At 46.2% G+C, this 24,558-nt stretch overlaps 1 protein-coding gene across 2 annotated transcripts; it reads left to right on the forward strand.

Annotated features, from left to right (window-relative positions):
• The first annotated feature begins 16 nt into the window (after positions 1–16).
• On the forward strand, positions 17–23,876 carry EXOC3L4 (exocyst complex component 3 like 4). 2 transcript variants are annotated; one of them, XM_026048708.1, is made up of 12 exons: positions 17–121; positions 2,093–2,499; positions 6,152–6,803; positions 8,889–9,006; positions 10,541–10,666; positions 11,819–11,919; positions 13,873–13,968; positions 17,009–17,123; positions 19,403–19,525; positions 20,241–20,393; positions 21,159–21,280; positions 23,035–23,876. In XM_026048708.1, exons 2-12 carry the CDS (start codon positions 2,163–2,165, stop codon positions 23,195–23,197), a joined length of 2,106 nt encoding a protein of 701 aa, XP_025904493.1. In that variant the 5' UTR covers positions 17–121; positions 2,093–2,162; the 3' UTR covers positions 23,198–23,876. The 2 variants fall into 2 exon arrangements, with proteins under 2 accessions (XP_025904493.1, XP_025904495.1); XM_026048710.1 differs by having other exon boundaries at positions 20,241–20,336.
• Positions 23,877–24,558: the final 682 nt, after the last annotated feature.

Genomic DNA, 24,558 nt, shown 5'->3' on the forward strand with positions numbered 1-24,558 from the left:
CTTCCATCTCCAAGAACGCCTTTTCCAGAAGGCCAAGGATGGTGGAGGGAGGCTCCCTGCATGGACAGAGACCCTCTGAGTGTGCAGACACACAGCCAGGGGCTCCTGTGAGCTGAAGCAGGTGAGTTTGGTCCGAGCCACGCGGATGGGCTTCCCAGCTCCTTGCAAAATGGGGCAGCCTTTCTGCCAGCAATTGCTTTTGGGGGAACTTCTGCTCAGTCCCTCTCCAGTACCCAGCACCTGGAGGCTTTTGGAGGACTTCAGGTAGTTTGTGCCTGGCAAAGGTCTGGGAAAGCTGGGCTGGACTTTGCAGTGCCCCTGGATTTCAGTTTYTCTATTTACATGGCTCATGGCTCGRTTATCCTGGCTTCCTGCAGAGAGCAGCAGTTTGGTCATCCTCTGCATCTCTATCTCTTCTTCCCTCATCCCATGGRTTAATTTCTCCTCTGCTTTCCTCCATCAAATAACGTACGTGCTTAACAGCTGCTCTTTTTCTACTCAGGCCATGTACACGCTATGCAGAATTTGAACTAATCAATCAATTAATCAAACCCTTTCCTACCCAAATCTCTGGAAAATGGAGCACCTTTCTGCCCATTCCCTCACTGCTGTATGGACTGTGATGAGCTGGGTTCTTGAGGAGGGACAGCAAAGAAATAAGAGTAATTCAGCATTTCCTCCGAGAAGCTGTGACACAGGATCTGGGCCACATTGTGCAAGGAGCTCATCAAACTGGTGGGAAGCCGCAGGCTTTGTAGTTTATAATCTGGGGAGCAAACATGCACAGAGGGAAAAAACCTAACCAAATTCCAATCAGGGAAGGCAAAGATGTATTTCCAGAGTCCCAGCATGTCTTTTCACTATAGCTATATTTCAATCCCCTGCTCCTGCAAGCTGGACAGATCTGAAATGGGCAGTTCCTAGGTGACTTCAGTGATTTCTAATGATTCAAAGTGATTGCTGAGCTGCCTTGAGCAATCTGTGGGGAAACACAGCATTTCCATCGTTAGAGCTCTGCAGTGTGCAGTGCTCCCCAGACCGGGCTGTGTTKGCTGCTGACCTGATTTCAGCTCTGTGCAAGGGAGGGGAAGGGAGGCAAAACCCGTCCCACTGCCCCTTCCCAAGCACCCAGTGGAGTTCAGGGCCGGTCTATGTGCAGCAGACGAGCAGCTGAGCAAGCGAAGGGGATCTGATTGCCCCCAAGACACTTACAGAGGCATAGTCATTCATAGAAATCTCAATGCATGCACTTCTCTAGGGAATGCCAAGACTCCTAGGACCTTATGGCACCACTATCACTTGTGCAGRAGTTTTTTTGGCCCTCAAGATAGCCCTTCACAGCACTACATGATGGAGCATCTCTCAGAAAGGGTGATACTRGAGCCCGCTAGCACAATACTATGAAATTGTTGGCAATGTCCTTGGTGTGGACAAGGTTCTGTAAAAATCTGCAATAAACTCAGGGTAGGATGAGTGAGATGAATCCTTGCTGCATTGTGCAGACACCCTCACGGTAACCATGACAATTCAGAGTGCAGAAATTGCTTTGATTTGGGCTGGAAGGGGCCAGAGGCGAGCAGAGAGGCTTTGCTCAGCCCTCTGCATCAGTGTGGCACAACGTCCCCGATGGACCATCCACCCCACGAGTCCCATCCCAGCAGCAGCAGCTCAGGGCTGGCCTCGGGCAGAATCAGCAGTGCAGCCCAAAGTTGCCTTGTCTGTGCTAGAAAGCGGGAAGATCCCAATGTGCGTCCCATCCCAAGCAGGGTTGTCTGTATCACTTGTCCTGAACTCCATCTGGAAGGAAGGTAGCAAAAACATACGTTGTTGCCAACAAAAATGGCATTTTTTAATTGATTTCAGCATCTCTGATCTTCAGTGATTTCTTGCTGGCCACTCACCTGACTTAAGCAGTGGGGCTAGAGCCTCACAGACCTAAAACCAAGCCAGAGATACGTTTCAACAGTTACAGGCTATAAAAGATAGGGCTAAGCAGGATGGACAAAGACTTTCAGTCCAAGACTCACTTTGGAGACACAGTAATAATCTTGTAGGTTTCTCTCACCTAATTCTGCTGTTTTATTCATTTTAGGCATTGCCATCAACATTTTTGTAAARCCTGTTGACCTGTCGTAAAGCCTTCTTGAAAGATAAGTAGAAATATGGAGTTACGTCGAACAAGTGTAACATCAGAACCAGCCTCTCCAACAAACGGTTCTGGGAAGGACAATATGGATGTTACTTCAGAATTAAATAGCCCGACTTCGCCAGGCCATGACATAGGGATCTTTGAAAGAGGAATTAAATCAATGTTAAGCATCCGGAAATCAAAACAAAACCTGAACAAAGATAAAGAACCTACTGGTACTTTGAGAGGCATACGTCTTTCTTTTAAATTCTCCAAGAGCTGTGAGCAAGGCAAAAGCACGATCTGTGATGAGGTGGAGCAGATTGGGGAGGAGAGCGAATCAGAGCCTGTTAAAGGGAAACCTCTTTCAGGTAAGACAAGAAAACAGCAATGTGATTTGCTTGGCAGGACAAATGCAACCTCCAAGCAGTTTACACTTTGATCTCAGCCTGAGGGCAGGTCACCTGTCATTGAACAGGCTGTTCTGTGGCCTCCACKGTGTTAGTTTAACTGTGTCAAGCACCTTACCTGCAATCAGCATATTAATGAGTCAGCCCACATATGGAAAATATGCAGAAGTGCAATGCAGACTATTCCTATACTATTGTTGGTATTGCACTTCTGGATAGTTTCTGATCTTCAGCTGTCAGACTGGCAGTCTCCAGACTGTACACTGGTACAGGTGCAGGATTTGCCCTTGTTGAACCTCAAGAGGTTCCTCTCCAGCCAACTCTCTAACCTGTCCAGATCCTTCTGGATGGCAGCACAGACCTCTGGAGTGTCAAACACTCCACCCATTTTGGCATCATCTGCAAACTTGCTCAGGGTGCACTCTGTCCCCTCATCCAAGTCATTGATGACAGGTTGAACAGCACCAGACCCAGTACTGACCCTTGGGGGACACCACTGGCCACAGGCCTCCAACTAGATTCAGCCCCATTTGTCACCACCCTCTGAGTTCTGCCATCTGGCCAGTTCTCGATCCAACTCAGTGTCCAGAATCTTGTCCTAATCTGAGAGACTGACTTGGACCAGGGATCCAAGGGATCTCCACAGATGCTTTTGCTCTCTTACACCTTTTTTTTCCATTTATTCCTCTCACAACTGTGGTGTGGCAAGTATTGTTTTCTTCTCTTTCCCCCAAGTTGGGTCACTGTCATTTTTTGTCAGCATTGGGTAGGTTTAGGGTTTATGATGGTCAAATGATAACAACTACCATCAGCTTACCTATCACCTCTTCCCAGGCGTGAGCAGAGTGCAATGACTTCGATCTTGATCCGAGCAATGTTCTCATCTACTTTTTCAAGACAGGGGTATTACATAGCATCCAGGAGATAGACTGAGATGAGTCAATATGGATTGATCTTCAGACTAAATTTCTAGAGCAGAAAAGCTCTGGGTCTACTGTGCAGTTTGCCATGGAGAATAGAGAGAAGAGCTGACGTCCCATTTCTATAACACTCTCCTCTGTGCCATAAAGTAATTTACAGCTTCATGCTGATATGCTATGAGGTCAGTAAGCTGGATCCAAGCCCAGTTTTGCTAGTCCATTCAAAAGGTCACAGATCAGGAGCAATTCTAAATGTATCTCCTGCRGTACACATATTGCTGAATTTCATAAATAAGACCTGTGCTGTGCCCAATAACTAGTGATTGGGCTAGACTAGAGCAACTCTGTCAGAAACACATCTCATCCTAAGATAAATGTGGTAAATGGTGGAGATTCCACCATATGCCCCATTAAGCTGTATAATGACTAATTGCCTTCCAATTTTTTTTTTCTTTTTTTTTCCCCATTTCAATTACCAGCTGGCTGATCTTGTATTGCTAAATTAAAGATCCATTTAGCACCCAACATCACCTCCTTGAATAATTATCCTAGAGGGTGATTAAATGGCATTTTCACTTTGATAAACTGAACAGAATGTATTCTTTTAGTCTCTCATTGTAAGCCCTTGGGCAAAAACAGGGTTTGTATTTATTTATCTAGAAAAGGTTAAGTTAATTGGCACAATCTCCCTTCCCTCTGTGTGTACTGCAGCTGTATGTAGCTCCATAGAGGCACTCACAAGCTCTATGCATTATATGCTACATCAGTAGTTGGGAGATTTGGTGTTTTTTCTGTCTTCATAAGGATACCCGCACACGACACAGATTATTTGGTGCATCTGGTATAAAATCTGTGTGCCCAAAGGCATAAAATCTAAGCCCAAAGGCATGAATTCACAGATTCACAGATTCACAGAATATTTAAGGTTGGAAGGGACCTCTACAGGTCTGACCTGTAGAATTCTGACCTATGAACCACTCCTTCATTTCTGTTTTGAGTTCTCCCTGTTCCCAGTGCACACACCTTCCCGGACCACGCAGGAGAGCAATATCCATTGCCTGGAAAACAAATGCTGCTGGTGAGAGTCAGTGCCTGGCATTTTTTTCTGGAGGTTTATACAGAGGCTGTAAATGATCAGCTCACAAGATTCAGAGCTGCCCCGGGGCACTGAACTCCACATACCATGCCTGCCTTGATATTTCTCCATTTCCTCTGCTGGCTTCCTAGGTGTTGCATTCCTGCTACCTCAGGGGCTCTGTGAAACCATGACTACTCCCACGTCACCTCCTCAGCAACCTCCCACATAGGGACACAGAATGGGTTTTCATTCCTACATCTCCTTCTTTTTACTTCCCAAGATGCGGCTTCTTTACACCGTGCTCCTCCTTTTCTTCATGCATGGAGATGCCTGGGCCATGGGCCCCAACCAGGGGCACCTTCTGTCTCCTTAGCCAAAASAAGATTGCAGATGGCAATAATTGCAGAGCTGGGAAGCTGTGGTGTCTGATCCAGTTTCTCTTTCTAGTTGAAAGGGGCCGTAGACATTTAAAGACCTCCCCAAATGTCTGGAACAGGTAAGAGGCATCTCTCAGGAGCTATTTGCTGTGCTAGGCATGGACTGAGAATGCCCTTTCCAGACCATTTGCTGGAAAATGACTGATCTAACCAGTGATTTGGGCCCTGGACTGGAAAGGGCAGCCAACTGCATAGGGGCCAGTCATTGTTTTGGTGCCTCAGCTCAAGGAAGCATTTCAGCAATTTGTCCCTGCATCTCAAGGAGTCTTGTAATACAAATCACTAGTGATAATCTCTGTAGGGATGAAGGAGATGGTTAGTCRTGACTTGAGTCAGGGATGTCCCTCAAAGGCACTCAGAATGGACAAGGTAGAAAGCACAAAATCAGGGCATGTGGGGAGCCCAGATTTTGCCCAAGGTTACATCTGAGTTGCGAATATTCMCAGAATGTATGAGAAGCATCCCCAGAGCATCACCTGCTTTCCTAGGGCCTTGGTCTYTGAGGAGAATGTCCTGGTGTGTGGACTGGGAGCTCAGAAGGCCCGAGTAGGGGGAGATGTGCTGCTGTGCACCTCCAGCTGGACCCCTGGCCCCTCTTCCTGCCTTCTCCAGACATAGGCAGGAATGCTGTTGCAGGGCTCATCTGTACTGCAGCCACTGCTGCAGGACCAGTGTCATACAAGGCACACTGTTATGCTGAGAAACAGGAGCATCACAGTTAACAGAAATCTCTGCTGGGAAGGTAATTCAGCATCTGCCTCAGCTGCCAATTCTATTCAGTCCCAAACTAAAACGAGGGGCAGAGCCAGGCTCAGTTTTCCGCAGCCTGAGAACCCAATGCCCTCAGTGAAGCTCTCATTAGACATTGCTTGGGGTTTTCCTTCAGGGTTATGACTTTTTCTTTTTTTTTTTCTTTCTTTTTTTTTTGGGGGGGAGGGGGAGGAGGGGGACTATTTCCTATCTCAAAAATTCCCAAAAGACATATAGCTTTAACTTTCCACTGCTTTTCTCTTCTGTGTGTAAGAGGACTTGGAGATATCAGAGAGGATCAGACCTGCAAGGACTGATGAAATCTGCCAACCCAGACCAGTCCTGCAAACTCCCCTGTTGCCGATTTTCTGTTGTTACAGACCTGTGAAGCATATAACACCTACTTTGCCATGTTTTTTTCCCTACAGTAATGGAAATAAATGAACTTATTCAAAAACGGCAACTTTTGGAGGCATTTGCAAGTATCAAGTACTTAGAAGATGAGATGATAGCTGAAAGGGATGCTGACAAATACAAGGATAACCCCCAAGAGTTTGCCAGGAAATCCAAGGATGTGGACTTGCTTTACAATTCCATCACAAATTCAATCCAGTCCATCGTAGCAGAAACACTGGAGCATCCTACCGTAGAGGAGACCCTGCTGGCATCCTTGGTGACTTTAATTGCCCGTGAAGAAGCAGCTCATCCTGGTACAAGTGACACTGCTGCTCCTGGGCCGGCCTTGCTTGGTGCACCCAGAAGGTGGAGGGARGAGTGGACAGAGGCAATCAACCACAGCGCCAGGAAGAGAGTCCTGAGCGTACACATGGCATCCAAGCAAGAAGACACTTCTTGGCTTGATCACCACTTAGGTATCCTCAGTGAACATCTGAGTGAAGATTTACTGAAAGTGAAGTTTGCAGTAAAAAAGTGTTATCCAGAGGATTACAGGGTGTGTGAGATCTATGTGAAGGCCTTTCATAATGCCGTTGCTTTCCATCTGCAAGACCTCTCCCAGAAACCCTTGGAAGTAAATGAACTCTATGCCCTGCTTAACTGGGTTGCTAACACCTACCTGAGGTAAGCTGCAGTTACTCACATTACTGTCCTGGGCCCCTCCAGGGAGTAACAGGGCTGCAGGATGCTTGGAAAGCACACAGTTATTTTCAGTTTCTTCTGTGAGCAAACGAGATGCAATAGCTTACACCTTAGAGCTTGCTGTGCTTCACAGAGCTCATTTACCCTATTTATTCCCTCTCTAACTTGTTCTTCTCATAAGCCAGGAAGCTCCCCCTTCAAGTGCTGCCTTGCAGCCCTAATAATTCCTGCTCTCTCTGTGGAAATGTTTTGCAAGGTACCACAGCTGCTTGTTGACCTTTGTGGGGACAATAAGTGGCCTGTGAGGGAGCATTTCAATAAAACAGTGATGCAGATTTCATTAAAACAGTGAATCCATTAGAAAGCCACTTTGTATCCCTCTTTCACCGTATTCAGTGGTCACATTCAACTTGAGGGGGTACCAGGGGTGAATTTAGTCATGTGTGAATTTAGCCATGTTAAAACAGAGGTTCTGCCTCAGACATGTCCACAAGTTGAATGGGAGATAAGTGTTTTAGGACCTCTTAAAGCTCCCTGTAATTCAGCAGTGTCCAAAATATCAGGGTGCTCTGAGTGCGTGGGTGTAAAGGCAGGAAATTTTCACAATAGCAAAATAGCTTGTGATGCTGGACATTGCCTCCCTTTAGAGCCAAAGGAAACACCTAAGATAGGCATCTGTAGAAGATCCAGATGTTCTGTGTCCTCAGTTGTTCCCTGGTCACTTGTATTTAGTTACAAAGCCTCAGCCCTAGAGAGTTCACAGACAGAGATCCAGCAGAAATAAACACAAGGAGGGAAGAAGGAGAGGGACAACATACACGTGAGGTGGCTTCGTTCATGAGCACGAGATCCATGTCAGGCCAAAATCATTTCTAGCTCCGTAGCTCATCTCCAGGAACAGCCCAGACTAGATGCCTAAGGAAGAGACAAGCACAGAGCAGCCAGCACCGCTCAGCAGGCTGAGATGTTTTTCTGCTGAGCTGCCCCTCTGCTCCTGCCTGATCCTGTGCACCACAATCCTTATTTGCCCTGGATCCGAAAGGAGCCACGAACCTGGTGGTGGTTTGAGCCTAGGGACCCTGTGGGTGGCTGCGCACCACAGGCTATGAAGAACAGGCTATTTATAAGACACAGTCTTTGCAGCTCTCTTCCTGGCTCACCAGGTGACTGCTTGCAATTTGTGTCCCACATTGATCAAATCCATGAATCTTTTCCTTTTTGTCCTCTCTGCATTTATCACAGTGGAGGATGCAGTGCTTCTGCAGCCCAGGACAGACCGTGGGGTGGTCCACGCCATCAGTGGTGCAGCCTAATTGTGGGTTTCCTGCCCCAGAGTGAAAAACACAAGTTTTCCCTCCCTTCCCCTGCCGCCCCACTGCTCAGCTGTCCTGATTTCAGGGCAATCAAGGGAAGGCAAGTGGCGAAGCCGCCTGTCAGCTGAGCTCTGAGTTCAGCTCTGCAGCTGAACGTCCACCCACCACTTCCACGCGCGGGGGAAACGCCGTGCTGCCATCCCCACGTCCCGGCACGTGCGCCTTTGCCACRCGCCGCCCCTCGCCCTCTGCCCTGCTCCGGCAGCGCGGCTCCATGTGCTGTGGGCAACACACGGGGGAAAAATAACAGGCAAAATGAAAATAATCCCTGCGTAAGCCGCGATGTGATACGAGACGCGGAGCAAGGGAGAGCGGCTGGCTCCGAAGCAGCACGTGACTGAGGCATCACCCCGAGAGGCGCTTCACAAGCGTGGACTCAAGTGAATCAGCTTCGTGTTGTTTATTTAAAAAAAAAAAAAAAGTAAATTCTCATAGCGCTTTTCATGTCCAAACAACTCAGAAGTCTCATGATTTCTAAGGTGGGCTGGAACCTTAGATCATTTTGATTTTGAATAATTAGGATTTTGAATAGGGAGGAAAATTTTTCTGGTTAAAGCTTGAAAACAAGCATCACAGTTTAAGCTTTAAGTATATCTCTCACAGCTTAATAATTATGTAGCTCATGCCACATGAATATTCCATCAGTTTACTCTAACTCCAAGGCAATATAATTTGTTCATTTGAATCTTTCCAGTGAACTCCTTCTCGGTCACCCTGCTCTAAAACCAGAAGTTAAACCAGAAAACCTTCCCCTRCTGTTAACACCAGATGATTGGGATAAACTGAAAAACAACTACACCGATTCCTTAAAGGTAAGGTTTTTTGGCCTTGTTATCATGTCTGTCACCCATGACAGAGGTCCGCCTCTGAGACAGAGGTTTCTGATAACTGCATTATGATTTCTTGTCCTCTAAGATGTTGACTCCCACTGGTGTGGAGCACTCAGGACCATGTAGGATGATATTTTAATTAAAAGCAGAGAAGTTCTGGGTTTTGGACCAAAGCAGCCTCTCAACGCTGAGCCTGAACCTGGTGGCTACAGGCACTAAGCGCCAAAGTAATGGTACCAGGCTCATGCAGAATGACCCAGGTCTACCAAATGTTCACAGCTCAGCTTCACCAGATTAAACACGATGAGGATAGCTGTAGCAAAATATTTTGAAGTTAGAAATAATACCTTCTAGTTTTAGAGTGTGTCTTTGGCACAGCTGTACCCAGTTTTGGGTACAGCTGGGCATCCCTCCTCCAAAGAAAGTCCCTGCGGTCCAGGAAGCTCCATCAACCCATGTTTTTCTGCCCCTCCTTGGCAGGGACTGCAAGTAGAACTGCCTGAGGACCTTGCCCAGCAGCTGTAGGTGCTTCCCAATACTACAGGACCCAGGTCCTTTTCTGGGTCCTTGAAGGGCTCCGACATTATTTTTGCAAATCATTTCTGAAGCAAGAAACTGCTCAAGGTGAACTCAATAATAAAATTGGTATTGCTCCATCATGCTAGTAAGGATCATTTTGTTTCACCAGCAACAAGGCTGATTTATTATCAGGGAGAGAGCAGTGCTCCCCCTTACACAGATAGCTGTAGAGCCAGAGAGGACGGGCCGGGGCTTTCATGGTGACCTTGTGCGCAAGGCGTGCTGCAGGAATTTGCAATCAAGCAACGAAACTGCTGACTGAGCCAGAGCGTAGCTACAGACCCCCACTCCGGATCTGCTGAAGTAAATGACTCTGAGGATTAAATACCTTCTCTGCAAAGGAATGGCACATATTTCCTTGTCAGGGGAGCTGTTCTGCTTTGATTTGTGAGCAGTGTGTCCTCACACTGTGCAGCTCTCCTGATTTTTCCCTGAGCTCCTCAGTAGTCTAAAAGGTTCTGGAACAAGACCTTTGATTCTGTTTATCGTGTTGCACTGTACACGTGAGTCTGGCACATGTGGCGGCTGAGCAAAAGGCAGGACACCAGCTCCGTGCCTGGAGTTCTGGCCGTGCTGCAGGCCCAGCTTTGCCTCCACACAGCAATCGGCACAGGGAAGCTCAGAGATAAAGGGAAAATTCTTTGTTACAACCTGCTGAACTCACATCATGGGAAGAGATGGGGGTACTTCTGTATTGTACAATACAAATGTTTTATAAATACAAATAMAAATACAAATAAAACACAAATTTTGTATGTACAAATAATATTTGTATTGGTATTTGGTATTTGCTGGTATTTGCACTGTTGGCTCTTCCACCATGGCAGCACGATCCCRTCACCCAAGGACTCCCCTGCAGACCCACCTCTGCTTTCCCATGCCCTGTTTTACACATGGTTGGTTTTTATCATGTTTTCTTCCCATATTTAAAATCCAGGAGAAAATGAAAAGCTATTTTGGAAATATCCTGCAACTGGAGATCACAGATAAGTGGGAGAAGGAAGTTCAGCCCGAAGTGGATGAAAATCTATACAACTCATCGTTGTCCTTTGATATTCAAACGGTATTTAATTAGCTTCTGTAAAGTGTACGGTTCTCTTTGATTCCAAGGAAACTGAAACGTTATCTTCTGGTATGTAGGTACTGCCTCCTGTGATAATTTATGTTAGTCACGCACTCRTAGAATACATTAGTGGAGAAAATGTCGTTTATTACAACTTTTAGCTCTACCGTTTGCCTTCTAGCTGCAAATTAAACCTGCTGTCAATTGTGTCAGCAACATAATAGGCAACTGATTTTAAAGTCTTTAACTCTCTTTGATTAGAAATAAGAAAGAAAGAATGAAAAAAAGAGACAGAAAGAAAAGGGTTATTAGAAAAGCCCCTTCATTGAAAGAGGAACTTTGTCCCCGGGCTGTAGCCTCAGAAAGGCCGTAGGCATTGACAGCCACTCCAATTTAAACAGTATAGAAAAACAAAAGCTCCTGCTAGCTTTAGGGACTACAGGGTAATAAATCCAGGAGGGGTTCGGATTCATTTTCCTCACTTTTCAAAGGATTGAGTCATTTCAATTAAATAATACCAAAAAAGGGGGGGGGAGAGAAAAAGAAAGAAAGAAAATCAGAGAGAGTTTTGCCTGCTGCTGTGACTCATTTTTCCATAGATTAACATTACACACTTTTGGTCGCTACAAAGGTAAATCTCAATTGGACTCACAGATGGGTAGGATGGCACAGAAAGAGCGAGATCATGGCACAGAAAGAGCGAGATCGTAACTGGCCCTGCTGGGACAGCGATTGTAGCCACTCACAGCACAGGCACTTTGTAAAGAGGGACGGAGCCCCCCTTGGCCCCAGATACCCTGCGGTGTAATTTGGGGGACTGGGCTGTCCTGCAAATGTGCAGAAAGAGAGCAGCTACATGAGGGCAGCTCGGGGCGCYACTCGCACTCAGGCAGCACCAGGTGTCCGGTACATGAGACATGAGTGATGGTGCCACCAGGCTGTTTGTGCTTCTTGGCCCAATCTGGATTATTATTTTGAAAACTGCCAGAGAATAATGAAAAACGCCTGGCAACGCAACTGCTTTTCCTCCTGTGTTAGGCAAGCCATTAATGCTTTTATCAACTAAAGCTGTGTGAGATCATTGCAAAGGAGGAGTCTCCCATGCGTGTCATTCATGCCATTCACTGGAGTTTTGCCTTGCCTTTTTTCTAGATCTTCGCAGAGCACATGAAGGCTTCCCGAGCAATCAGCAGAAGTCTGGAGATGAAAACGCTTGAGCTCTGCCTGGAAGAACTGCATGAATTCATACCAAGGTCTGGGCAGCACATTCCTTCCCCATGAGAACGGTGTTTGTAGGAAAAAACAGTAAAAAGGTCTAGTAGGAAAAAACAGTAAAAAGCACTAGGCCAAGTGCTGGCACTGAGCAGGCATGGACCTGCTCCTAGGAGAATTAGAGATCACGATAAGTTCAATAATCAGCAAGCTGCAAAACAACGTAAATAGCTGGGAGCAGACCCAGGTGGGAGTCTGGTGAGCCACAAAGGACTCCAGGAAGCTCCAGGAAGGAGCTGCTAAGTGGGGAATTTCTGCAACATCGGTTCAGAACACAGGTCAGTCACTGTGCCAGTCACGGACAAGCAGCACTTGATGGGGACACAGGTCCAGGTGCTACTTCGGTACAGCTTTGACTAAATATGCCCTTCTGAGGCTGCTGGCTTAAGAGGCAAGTCCTTTCTAGAAGCTTCCAGAGAAACGACTGCACTGTCATTATTGTAATTAAGTCTCTTACACCCGGGTCCAGAATTCAAATCGTGTATCGAGGCTGCCTTCTGGAACTTTTACAAATGTTCTCAGTTCCGGAAGGACACACTGCTGTGTCTCTTGGCTGAAATAATATTTTTCTTCTTGGGTGCAGTCCCTGAGTTACGGCTCCAGATCTTAAATCTGGCCACATGCTTTGGGGATGCTCCCAGGAAGGGCTTTTGGCTCGCAGATGAAATAATCTTTTCCTCATCTCGGGGCAGCTACAGGCTGCCTCTCCCACAGCTGCTTGGTTGTTTTTCAAGGGGAGTCATATCCATTCTCTGGAGCAGYGCTTGGGGGAGAAGAAAGGACATTTGGCATGAATCAACTCCAGAGAGAGCCTAAAAATAATTGCGCATTAACCTTTGCGATTTCACACCTCCGGAAGGCGCTGAGTGGGTAGTTTGCTAATAGACGTTTTACAGAAGCGAGTGTGGGGGAGCTTGAGCGCTGCTCTCTGAGAACGTGAAGTTGTGGAATGACAGGTACTTAAGGCATGAGAAAGGCAACGCTTTCCCATTTGGAAGCTCATCTTTAATAACAYAACTATCTCAGCTTGTCTGCAGAGTCCTGGGTGAACAGGGCCCTTCAAACTAGCTCTTTCACTTTGAAACCTTTTTTTATTTATTATTTTTTTTAGGAGGAATGTGGTACTTACTGATGTTCCTTTCTTTCCTTTTTGTGGAACAAAATTGGTGTAAAATCCAAGCCATCTACAAGGGCAGCAAAAACACCCAAGTGGAAGGGTCACCGACACATGAGCTTTCTGCTAAGCAGCAAACCCAAGGGCAAGTGGCCAAGGTCAGCCTGAGCGGATTGCTCCGGATTGACTGAGCACCCGAGCACTGGAGGCCCAAACCCCCCTGCCAGAGCGTGCCCTCTCCTGTGCTCTGTGTGGACCTGTCTGTGGGATGGCTGTCAAGACCATAAAAGCTGCAGTACACAGAAAACAGATACCTGATATATCATGCTGAGAGTAAAGGGGGAAAGTGTAGGTGTGTGGCCTCATTCCGATCCAGCTTCTATTGTAAAAGGAGCTCTGTGTTAGATCACTTCCTTGTGTGCTTGTGAGGACATGCATTATGTTGCCCCAAAAGCCAGAGAAATGACTGGCCAGATTTATGAGACTGGGTTTTACTAACGCAGCTAATCGCTTAGAGTGGAGAAAGTCAAAAATTTCACCCAGGCTCTTTCATGTATAAAGATTACTGGAATCTCTCCAAAACTGTGCTGCTTACACATTCAAGTGAGCACCTACTAAACCAATAATTATCTACTATATATTCCCCTCTAATGCACATGCATGTTAAGACAACTGAAAAAAAATATCTGCATACACAGAGGACAGATTGGGCCAGCAGTGAATGTCTTTTGACATTCCCATGCATACAGAATATGAATAAATCTGTTCTGGCTTGTTTCTGGTCCTGTTGCAGTTGGTCTTACCTGCCTTTCTGTTGCAGATTTGGGGAGGAATTTTTGAAGTGGAACACTTCCCAGGACAGCCCAGTATTTGCGCCTTATTTTGCCGCCTACATCAACAGCTTCCATGACCTGGTGTAAGTCTGTTCTTCCCTCCTTACGCTGCTGTCTTTCTGGGAGGGATTTGGATGGATCTCAATGTATCACAAGGGAAAAACAAACAGTGCAGTGATGGAGTCTGCAGAAAAGGATGTGTAATTTAGTGTAGTTGTGGGAAAGAACTGAGTTAGACCAAGAATGGATTTGGCTTTTTAGGAATGAGTCTGCATTTCTGGTCAAATGCATATCACAGCTCATTTTCTAGTCCACTTTCCTCTACCACTGGTGATATTAGGTAGCACAGGCTCAGGGACGAGCATGTACAAATGGGACTGAACACGGCACAAACCCTCATGCAAATCTAGTGATGTTTGAAATGGACTCTGCAGCCCTGTCTGTCAGCAATACCCCAAGCTCATGCATTCCTTTGTGCAATATGGATGATTCGGGAGCTGGGGACCATCAGGGGCTGCATGAATATGCTCTGTCTCTAGCCCATGCTTCACCTCCTGGTGGGGATGTTCCCTAAGAGATTCAGAGTTAAAAAAACGTAGCTTGGGAATAAGGATGAAGAAGTGGAAGCAGGGAAGGATCCAGTACTTGAAGGAAAGATGAAAGTTTTTGACTCAATTTCAGCCTCTCTCCTTCAGCTTCAAAGGGAGTTCTCTCATTTGCTGTTTTTGAGGTGAGCAATATAAAACCAGAAGCACACTCGCACTGCTGCCTTGGCACTGGGCTGGAGGAGATTCTATGGAAGCACTAATCCTGCAAAGAAACCCTTACCATAACCAGGAGCAGTTTCTAGGACTTGCATATGTTAAGAACTAGCTGTTTAACGTCGTGCTTTCAAAAGGCCTCTGATGCATGGGTATGCCACCCAGCTCGGTCTAGGTAAGGTGTCTGCTTCCATATGCAAGAGGTACCAAGATCTGCTGCTTCAGCCCAGTGCCGGAGCACAAGGCAACCCTGCAGCTTCCCACCGTGGGGTACTTGCCTGGGGTCTGCTGGCAGAGCTCCCATGGCCTTTTGGTGCCAGTACCTCGAGCAACTGGGAACATTGGTATGGGACATTGATATGGAATCTAGGAATCTAGGAACACGGTGTGCAGGGACAACAGGATGCAGCTCATGGATGGTTTATGCAAAACCTGTCCTAGAGGACCTTCAAAAGTAGGGCCAAGATTGTGTCCCTCTTTATCCAATGCCTCAGGAAAGGGTTTGATCYCACCATCCCAGAAGTGGCAAATGATTGAGGCATGTCACATCCCAGCAGGTATCTGTGGTCCACGGAGCACAGCAGGTCAGGTGGTTTCTCATGGGCTACCTTGTGGTAGCTGGGCTGTTGGAGAGCTGAGGGCCAAGCCCAGGGGTGCTTCAGCTTCTGAGACAGTCCCTGCCATGCAGATGTGCTGCTTCAGTGGCCGACTCAGCCAGTAAACATGCTGCTAATGCAAAGGAGCACCTGCAGCTCCAGATCCCAGGAAATGTTTTTTTATTGAGCCTTATGAGAAGGTGGTGCTCTCTGCCCAGGAGGTGAGCAGCAGCTCCTGGGGGTCTGCAGCCACCAGAAGGACCGGCCTTTGGCCTYGCAGTCCCAGCTAGGCTGGAGAGCAGGAGGTGGCCTTGGCATCTCCCCTTTCTGCCGTGATTGAATCTGTTATCTCCAGCTTATGCCCCTGCATTGCTGCCTGGCAGCATTGGTGACAAGGGGACACGTTGGTCAGGCTGGTGCTGGGGGTTTCGTGTTGCAGCTGGMCGTGTTCCCGCAGAATAAGGCTGCTCCAGCCCTCCGTGAGCACTAGCAGCAGGCAGGCTCTAGATGGCACAGTCTCTCCAGAAATGCTGCTCTCCTCCTGCCACCAAACAGCTGTCCCCAGCACAATCCCTTATCCAAGTCCTGTCTCCTTAGGAGGTTGCTCTCTCATTCCCTGCTGAGGAGCCGTAAGGTGGCACAAGGCATGGAGCTAACAGGTGCTCCTGTGCTCCATCAGCTCCACTGGCTTTATTCCTGCATCCAGCTAAATACACGTGGTGTTGTGTTACTGGGATGGGACAAACCAGACCACATGCTGAAGTGCCTCACAGCATAGTTTTAAGGATGATGAATGCAAACTCCAGGTGTCCATCATTAGCATGGCTTTAGCTATGGATTTGAACTCCCAGCTTAGGACAAGAGGTTTGGGTTTGCATGTTTTGAAGTCAACATCCAAGGGAGCGCAGCCTTGTTCTCCAGGGAGMTATCCTTACACAGAGAGAGGGAACACATGGAGGACAGGTAGGGACAGGATGGGGAGTGGGGTAACCTAGGAGCTGACACCCCCAGAAAATCCACTCCTGCCAGGCTGAAAGCAGAAGTCTGCATGAGCAGAAACTCTGCTAGCAGCCTGCTGCGTGGCCTTGGACGTCTCTAGCTTGGACATCATGCTGCTGCCTCGGCGGGGAGTGTTACAGAGGAACAAGGATATGAAGTGAGAACAGAGCCGGGAGTCTATAAACACCCTGAGAGTCCATACATATTGCCAAGGATTTCATTAATTATTCAGATCTTGTATTTTCTTCCTCAYTGTATGTTGTGAAACCTTCCAGAATTGCACACTTTTCCTAGGCACCCCTRCAGTTCACCATCCACGTCACTGCTGATAAAGCACCGAGTGAGTCAGCCAGCCTCTTGGACAGGGGGGGTAACATTTTTTTCCCCTTCAGTGGCTTTCTTTGCTTGTCTCCTACACTGTAAGATCATTGCTGCAGGGACCTTTTCAGGTGTTTGGAGAACATTTAGCAGAAGTGTTACTGCAAGTAAAAAAAGTAATAGGCTTGAGTTATTACTCCTCAGGGTTGAATTGCCCTATCTGATGAGGAAATAGGTGTTTTCTTGAGCACATTCAGTTCTGAATCACTYTCAGTGATTATGCAAAAAGAGTCATTATTTGGACCCATGAAAACTTTTAAGAGGAAGTGCAAGAGATAMGCAAGTCATACTAAAAAACACACAAGATAACAATCTGACTAAATTGATTGCAATAGGGTAACAGTTCACTTTCTAACACTGAATCAATGTTTTTCTCTTTCTCTGTCTAGGTCAGGCTTACAAAGAGTGTTCGAAGTCAACACTGAGGAACTGCAAAATGTTATCACATCTTTGACAAAGAACTTCAGAAACATTTTTTTTATTAAATTAAGATCAAAAACGCAGGTAAGAGTTGCTCAGTTTGCTCCCTAAACGTGCGAAGTTTGCTGCAAAAGCAGAGGCCTATTGGACCTGTCTTGTCTCTTCGAGTAGACCTTATTTAACAGTGTATGAAATGATGGTATCTGCAAAACACTTTATGCAAACTTCTGTAAAGATCCTCCTTAATCCAAAGTCATGCTTCTCGTATCCCGGGAATTCATCATTATAAGCAGTGAGACATGAATCAAGCTGTTTATATTAGTGTAACAGCAACAGAAAGAGAAGTATGTTTAGTGGCTGCCAGCATCTTGGCCAAACCAGTGTGGGGAAACCTCGCCTCTAGCAAAGCACCAGAGAAATCAACTTTGGTGAGACATTTTGCCTTCCATCAGAAGATATGGATTTTTTAGGACCTCTGATTTCTGTTATTTATTCACAAATCTGCAGCCATGGTTCATTATTAACTCCTGCCCAGAAGCTATGTAACCCACGAAATCTTCAGCCTCTTCAGAGAGAATAGAGTTTATTCTGGTAGGAAGAGTTTTCCCAGGATGTTTTCATGCTAAAAAAAAAAAAAAAAAAAAAAGACTGTTTCTTTCATTACAAGGAAGATAAAACTCAGGTATCATCTGGGCTAAGCAAACTTATCATGAGAGACCTAAAAGGCAAGGTGTTATGATGCAGTTTGTGCTCCCTGAGTACTCTAGGCAAGGTTTGGCATTCTCAGCTGTCTAGGAGTCCATGAACTCTAACTAATACAGCAAGAGAGATGAGGAAAATTAAGGTTTTGGTGACACCTCTTTTAACTAATCCTAATTCTAAATCACTAAGCATGGCTTTCAGAAACAGAGACAGTCACGCAATAAGAGCCATGCTCTGAACTAAGTCAAGGCCTTGGGCAGGGGGACTTTCCATGGACTGCAGTGTTTTGAATTAGAGCCTTAGGGGTGGGCACRGAAGCAGTCAAGCCAAGGCATTGAGCAAGAGGGCTGCAACCCTGAGATCTGAGAGGCAAAGCATTTATAAACAGTCCTTCACAAGGCTGGGAACATAGTGCTAGGGCAAGCATGGGAAATTATTGGAAAGACTGCAAGGAGCACAGACAGTATTGACAGCAATCCTGAAAACTAAGCTGAGAAAAGTAATATGGGATATGCCAGCACAGGGATATTTTGAACACAATCCCTGGGAGAATGTTTTCTAGTACTAGCTGAAATATTTACCAGGTAATGGTGTGTTTCAGTGTGAGTGTAGTTTAATTCCCATGAGCTGGCAAGCCAAAGAAGCCCATCAGCCAGTGGCCACCCATCATCAGAGCAGTTTGCACCCAAGGCCCACATGAAAAGGTGCGATCACTCTCAGGTCAGCACTGGACACAAGGCATCAAGCTGGGGATGCTCCCAGTTGCCACTTCCCCCCTGCCACATGAGAGCAATGAGCAGAAGGAAAATCCACGTGAGACCTCACTCAAGTGCTCAGATCTGCGGTGAGAGGAGAAAGACCCTACAAATCCCATGAGAATAGGAGCTTGTTGTCCTGATGGAGAAGGCTGGAGAGTTGGGGGATTACTGGGAAAATTTTTGACATGTTCAGTACCATTTAATATTTCATATCCACAGCTGTTGCAAACCAGTAAGGCACTGCAGACCTCATACATGGCTGCAATCTATGCTCTGCATTGCCCATGCCTGGTTTTCTCCCAATTAACATTTGCATCTATGTCTTCATCTATATGGTGTGGAGTCAAGGTCATTCACCTAAAGAAATCTAGCTGGTAGATTGGAAGAAATGAGCTGTCCCAACTAAGCCTTTAATCCAACRAAGTTGAAGCAAAAGTCTGCTAACCAGGTTGCTCAACGTTGGTCTTGTTGGCTAGCTGGCTGCTATCACACCTCACAGGAGAGTAGCTGTGGCTAATTCCCAATGAAGAGTAAGACAGATTTGTTAAGATATTTAGTTTTAAGGTTTCTTTGGTATTTAGACGAAGACTGTTAAGCTATTTAGATTTAAGTTATCTTATAAATGTGCAGGGAAATGGCTTAGCTTTTGCATGAAGCAGCACTCAGGCCTGAGACCCATCTGCTACTTGTGGGGGGGTTGTAGTTAATCCCTGAATATCTCCTGGAAGAGAGAAATCGCAGMTGGCCCCCATGCACACTTTTTAGGCACCAGAAACCCGGAGATGCTGCTGAAAACTCTCCTCCCTCCAGCTGTTACGCAGGAAACATTCACTGAGTCTTGTGAAACAGCATCGGCAGCACTCTGAATATTACCARTGACACCCATAAACTGCTCTTTTTCAGCCACTCTTTAAGAAAATCCTCACCAAAGATTGGATTTTAGCTACTGAGAAGCCAGGCTCGCTGGCGTCTGCCGTGTCGCAGTTCTCCGAACATTTGCAGCACATGAGGAAGCCCATTGGGCAGGTAGGAGGTTCCTGCAGCCCCTCACACGGTGCATCAAACTGGGTCATRCTCCCACTGCTGGGCTGCAGTCTGGCCTGGGAACAGCCTTCTCCAACAGCCGCAGCTGGTTATGGAAGTGTGGGTGAATGGCACCGCCAAGTTTAGTTATCCTCTTACTTTGGCATGAGAATAAGCAACATCCTTGTTTTTTGGAGTTTAAATAAGGGAACTGGTTTCCTTAAAGAGGAACAAAAAGCTTCTGTGAATGTTGCTACTGAGCTTTGTAGTTCCATAACTTGCAGACTTCTGTGCTTAAATAAATTTATGTGTTCCTTCCACATCTGTACAGTTATGAAATAAATAGATATGCAATAATGGCTCTATATTTAAAATCTGCACCACCAAAAGCCACTATGAAAAAGTCCCAAATATCCCCTTTAACTTGTAGGGACCCAAATTACCAACTTACAGTYGTGGGCTGTTTCCAGGAAAAGAGTCATTTTATGGTTTCCCTCTGCTCACTGCCTTGGCCGGGTGCCTCGGAAGTGGATATGTGGCTCCCACACTGAGCCCCTCTGTACTGGCCTTGTGAGGCCAGTGCTGCTGGATGCRCAGCATCCGTGCATCTCCTTTACACCCACTACTGTTGCTGAAAAACTGAGGGCTTCCCCTGCTCTCTCTCTCTGCTATAAGTTTCTATCAGATTTGTTACAAATTTTTTTTTTTTTTTAAACAGGAACTTCTCTGTGACATTCATAAGTATGTGGTGAGGGAATACATCACCCAGGTCATCAAACCAAGACGGAAAATGAAAGGGGAGATGCGGAAGCAAGTGAGCGAAAAGATGAACCAGGAAGCCAAAATCCTTAATAATATGCTCATGGATCAGGTACACGGGCTGCCKTGGGTACTACCCACGTCCCTGTGGGTGCATCAGGCCTTTGGTTCATTCAGCCCTGAAGAAAGTCAAGATGTCAGACATGACATCCCTAATAACCAGGATGGTTACTAGCCAAAGCTGGCACCTGAGCTGCCTTTGAGGCCACGGCCAACCCTGGGTGGCCCAAGAGGAGACACCTTCCTTGGTGGCTTCTCAACTCCCTGCAGGCTCCCCACGAGTATTGCTGCCCAGGTAACCTSTCAGTGGCAAGCATGGCACACAGCCCACTTTTCAGTGCCACTGATGCTCTTTCCCATCAAGGTTCCCGTAATAGTTCCCAGACAGTTCCAGTTCACAGCCCCCAGTGCTGCTGCAGTGGCTACTGGTAGGGCCATCTGTGTAATAGTTATTGCAGAGAATGGATAAGAAAGCTTTCCTGCAACCAAAACTTCAGGTAGGAAATGTTGAAGAACATTTCCCCACCAGTTTGGACCCAGCTGCAGTGGTGTTGGAGGATCATGGAGCTTTCCCTCTTTCATGGTCCTGGGAATACCTAGTTGAGATTACTGGTTGTACTCTTTTTTTGATAACCCTACCCCTACTTTGCACACAGCACAGCAACAAAAAAWGTAAACAGCACAGCAGCATTGTTTTATAACAGCAGAAATAACCTTCTGCCAAAGCTCTGTGTGCTTTGCCAAGAGAACAGACCAAAAGGCTTTGTCAAGATGTCGTGCTCTCYACTAAAAGTGCCATGTATGTACCTGTTTGTAGGGGTCTACTTCAGACTGGCTGCTTCCTGCCATACATCACATCGCTGACATAGTTGGGGAGAAGAAAAAAGACAAAATCAAGGAGCACATTGTGGAACTGTGCCAGGATTACCCAGATATCAGGTATGTGAGAACGCCACAGCTTGTCCTGGTCAACAGCAGTTCCCTCCTGTGCCTTGGCCAAGCTCATGAGCTTCTCTGACCTGGACGACTCAACATGTTAGAGGCTCCTCCTCAGTGCAAGGGGCCAGGAATAGGGAAAATACTCTAATTTTTCTTGCTCAGGGACTCTATTCCTCTTCTGTCTTTCTCTCTCTCTCTCTCTCCTTCTTTTTCCTCTGGCAGATCCTACAATACACACAAATTAATTCAAAAATCTTTTCATTTTATTACTCCAAATAAGTCTTGTTTCACTTGAAGGCTTTAGGCTGCTTTTCARGAAATCAACTGTGTTTGCACAGTGTGCCAGTTCACAGGCCTCGGCTTTGGAGCAAAAATTTTGTCTCCTGTTCCCCAGCTCAGACATCAAAGAGCAGCAGACATTGAAGCAGTTCATCTGTGGCTTCTGAAAGGGACTCAAGACAACCACTGGATTTTTCTGGAATAAATTTCAAATTCTTTCTTCTGTATTTTCYGATTTGCTGTTCCAAAGCAGCATCTGCTGAATTTAAGATTACTGAAAAAAGCAAACAAGCTAATTAACTTTTTCTGTGCATGGATGAACAGCTGTGTGTCAGTATTCACCCCCTCTTCTACAGCTCTTCCAGTGACCACTGGGAAGGAATATTAGTAGTACAGTTTGCAAGAAAATTTCATTTATCAGAGTGATCTTTACAAAGAAAAAGATGAACAATGCAAGCCCCATTTGCATTGGGTTACAGATTTACTCCTGGATAACATTTATGTAATTAGCATAAATGGTAAATTTAACAAGTTGTTCAGAATACTGAAATGGACCCTCAGATACCTTAAAAAAAAGAAAAAAATATATATATTTCTTTTTCCCAAAGCTGAGGCTCAGAATGTTTCTTATGCATATTTAAACTGAAAGGATAAGATATGTTTTGGGTTTATCTATGTGTGGAAATCCAAGACATGATCTTGAATTCTTCTAAAAAAGTAATTTCCTCAGTCTATTCCACAAAGAGAACACCTTGCTCCTAATTACCAGATTAAGGTGATGAACGAAGCAATGYCTGTTCTAGGAGACATGGGGGTAAATGAGCACTGGTGAAAATGAGCTGTTTGGAAATAATTTTCCAGGCAGAAAAGCTATTTGCAGAGTTGGGATTTGTGGTACTTTTCATAACTTTCCAGCCAAGTTTTGAGGTTCATCTATTTCCTGCCGTTCCATTATTGAGCAACGTGATTTTTCAACAGTTAAGTTGAGGCGAAACCTGCCAGACCTGCATTGCTTCCTCTCTCTGCCTTTGTTAATGCGTCCCTGGAGCTCTCGGGATGTTGCTGAAGCTATATATGTACAGAGATTACTGRAACAGGGCGTGTTTTCACCTCCTTTTTCCTCACTCTAATCTAATTAGTGCCCTTCAGCTTCCCAAATATTAGCACTTCCACTGTGTAAGTCAAAATAATCATTAAATAAAAGGTCTRCAACCTCTCAGGAAAACCTGCACAAGATTCCGCTTGTGTTTACAGATGGAGGAGGAAATTCCCGCAGGCACAGGCAGCAGGAAGGTGCTGTTTTCCCTTTGGGGATAGGCAGGAGCACATCTCAGCTTGCTGGGAAGCCCAGAGGAGAGATCTCCTTCCTCAGAGGCTTCTCACCTTAACTCACTATTCCTTGTTACTGCTTGTCCCTTATCTCTGGAAYGGTTTTTGCTCTCCATGAATGAGCTCGGTCTTGTTTGTCTTCACAGAAAGGAGCACATCCTGGGCGTTCTGGGACTCCGAGGTCTGCGGCGAGCCAAGAGCAGGGCAATCATTCCRAAAAGACACTGCCCACAGGAGAGCCCTGACAGTGGGGACAGCAACTCGCTCTTTGCTGAAATAGATGCTCCAACAGTCATCAGCTGCTTCTAAAAGGCATTCAAAACAGAAGTCAAAGTCCCACCTCTTCCTTCACTGCTTCTACATCCTGATCCCAAACCCACTTTGTTCCTCTTCAGAAGCTCAGCTGGTGTGGAAGAAGAAGCTCTGAGCTCAAAAACCAAAGGCAACAGAGGCACCAAGGTGCCAACATCCTCCAAATACCTCCAAGCAGCAGCTCTAGCAGTATGTCCTACTTGGGGTGAATCCACTACTTAYATCAGTAGGAGGCTGCTCTGCTCTTTGGACAAGTTTGAGTCTCTTCTCAGTGAACAGGAAAGAATCAAAAGGAGTTCACTCGAGGCTATATTATGGCCTAGACTGTGTGTTGCATAATTACACAACAACAGAGCAAGAGCCTCATTCATAATTACCATCTTTGAGGAACAGAGGAACTGAGTTTGGGCTGTGATGTCATGGAGTCCACACGTCCTATTTCCTCCCTTGTGAACCAGCAGGTGGGACTGGCCTAATGTAAGGTCAGTGACACTGCAGTCTGATGCCATAGACCACTACCTGCCTGAAGAACCAAACTCCTAGAAGGTAACCAAACCCCACAGCCGATATACACAGAGTATGGACCTCTCCAAGACAGGCCCTTAGCATTTCAGCAGACTTTCCCCTTCCACTTGCAGCTGTGSCTTGAAAGACTTACGTTTGACCTGAGACCTGCTCAAGACTTCACATCCTTTCTATGGAGACAGATGTCTCAGAACTGAACATGCCATGCTCAGCGTGGAGCAGGCTCCAGGTCCCCTCTGGCCTTGGGAAAAGGGCAGGTGGCAGAGGTGATGGTGGTAGCGACCAGACAATTTGCTTCTGAAGCTGTTTCCAAGCAGAGAAGAGCCTAGAGTTTGGGACAGTGGTTAAATGCACCTGTTGAGTGGGCCACAGAGAGTAGATATCCCTTTCTGCTGTGGACAGGATTTCAGATTTGTCCCCAAAATTCCAACTAGGAGGCAGAAAGTAGGCGTTTTGCCTGATGTTCTCCTAGTCCTTGTTCTTGCATGTTTGGAGGTACTTTAATGAAGCTGCTGCAATCCGTCTGCAAGATGAAACTGTAAATGTTAAGCCAACAGGCAGGGTGCTTTGCATGCAATCCTCACCTGACGTAAGCCAGCATCACCCCATTGACTACAGTGAAGCAACACTGGTTTGTATCTGTGGAGGGTCCAAAGCTTTACATTCAGCACCTACATGTGAGCATATGCATGGAGGCACATTCAGAAGCCTATGGCTGTACAGAATTGATTTTATTTAATYCATTTTATCCCATAGGTTCCCTCTGTAAGAATTAATTCAAGAATCTCTACAGAGATATGTTTAAGGCCTCAATTAATATGATAAATGTGGAT

Source organism: Nothoprocta perdicaria, unplaced genomic scaffold (genome assembly GCF_003342845.1).
Source record: "Nothoprocta perdicaria isolate Ctin4 unplaced genomic scaffold, notPer1 scaffold_56, whole genome shotgun sequence".
Taxonomy (NCBI): Eukaryota; Metazoa; Chordata; class Aves; order Tinamiformes; family Tinamidae; genus Nothoprocta; species Nothoprocta perdicaria.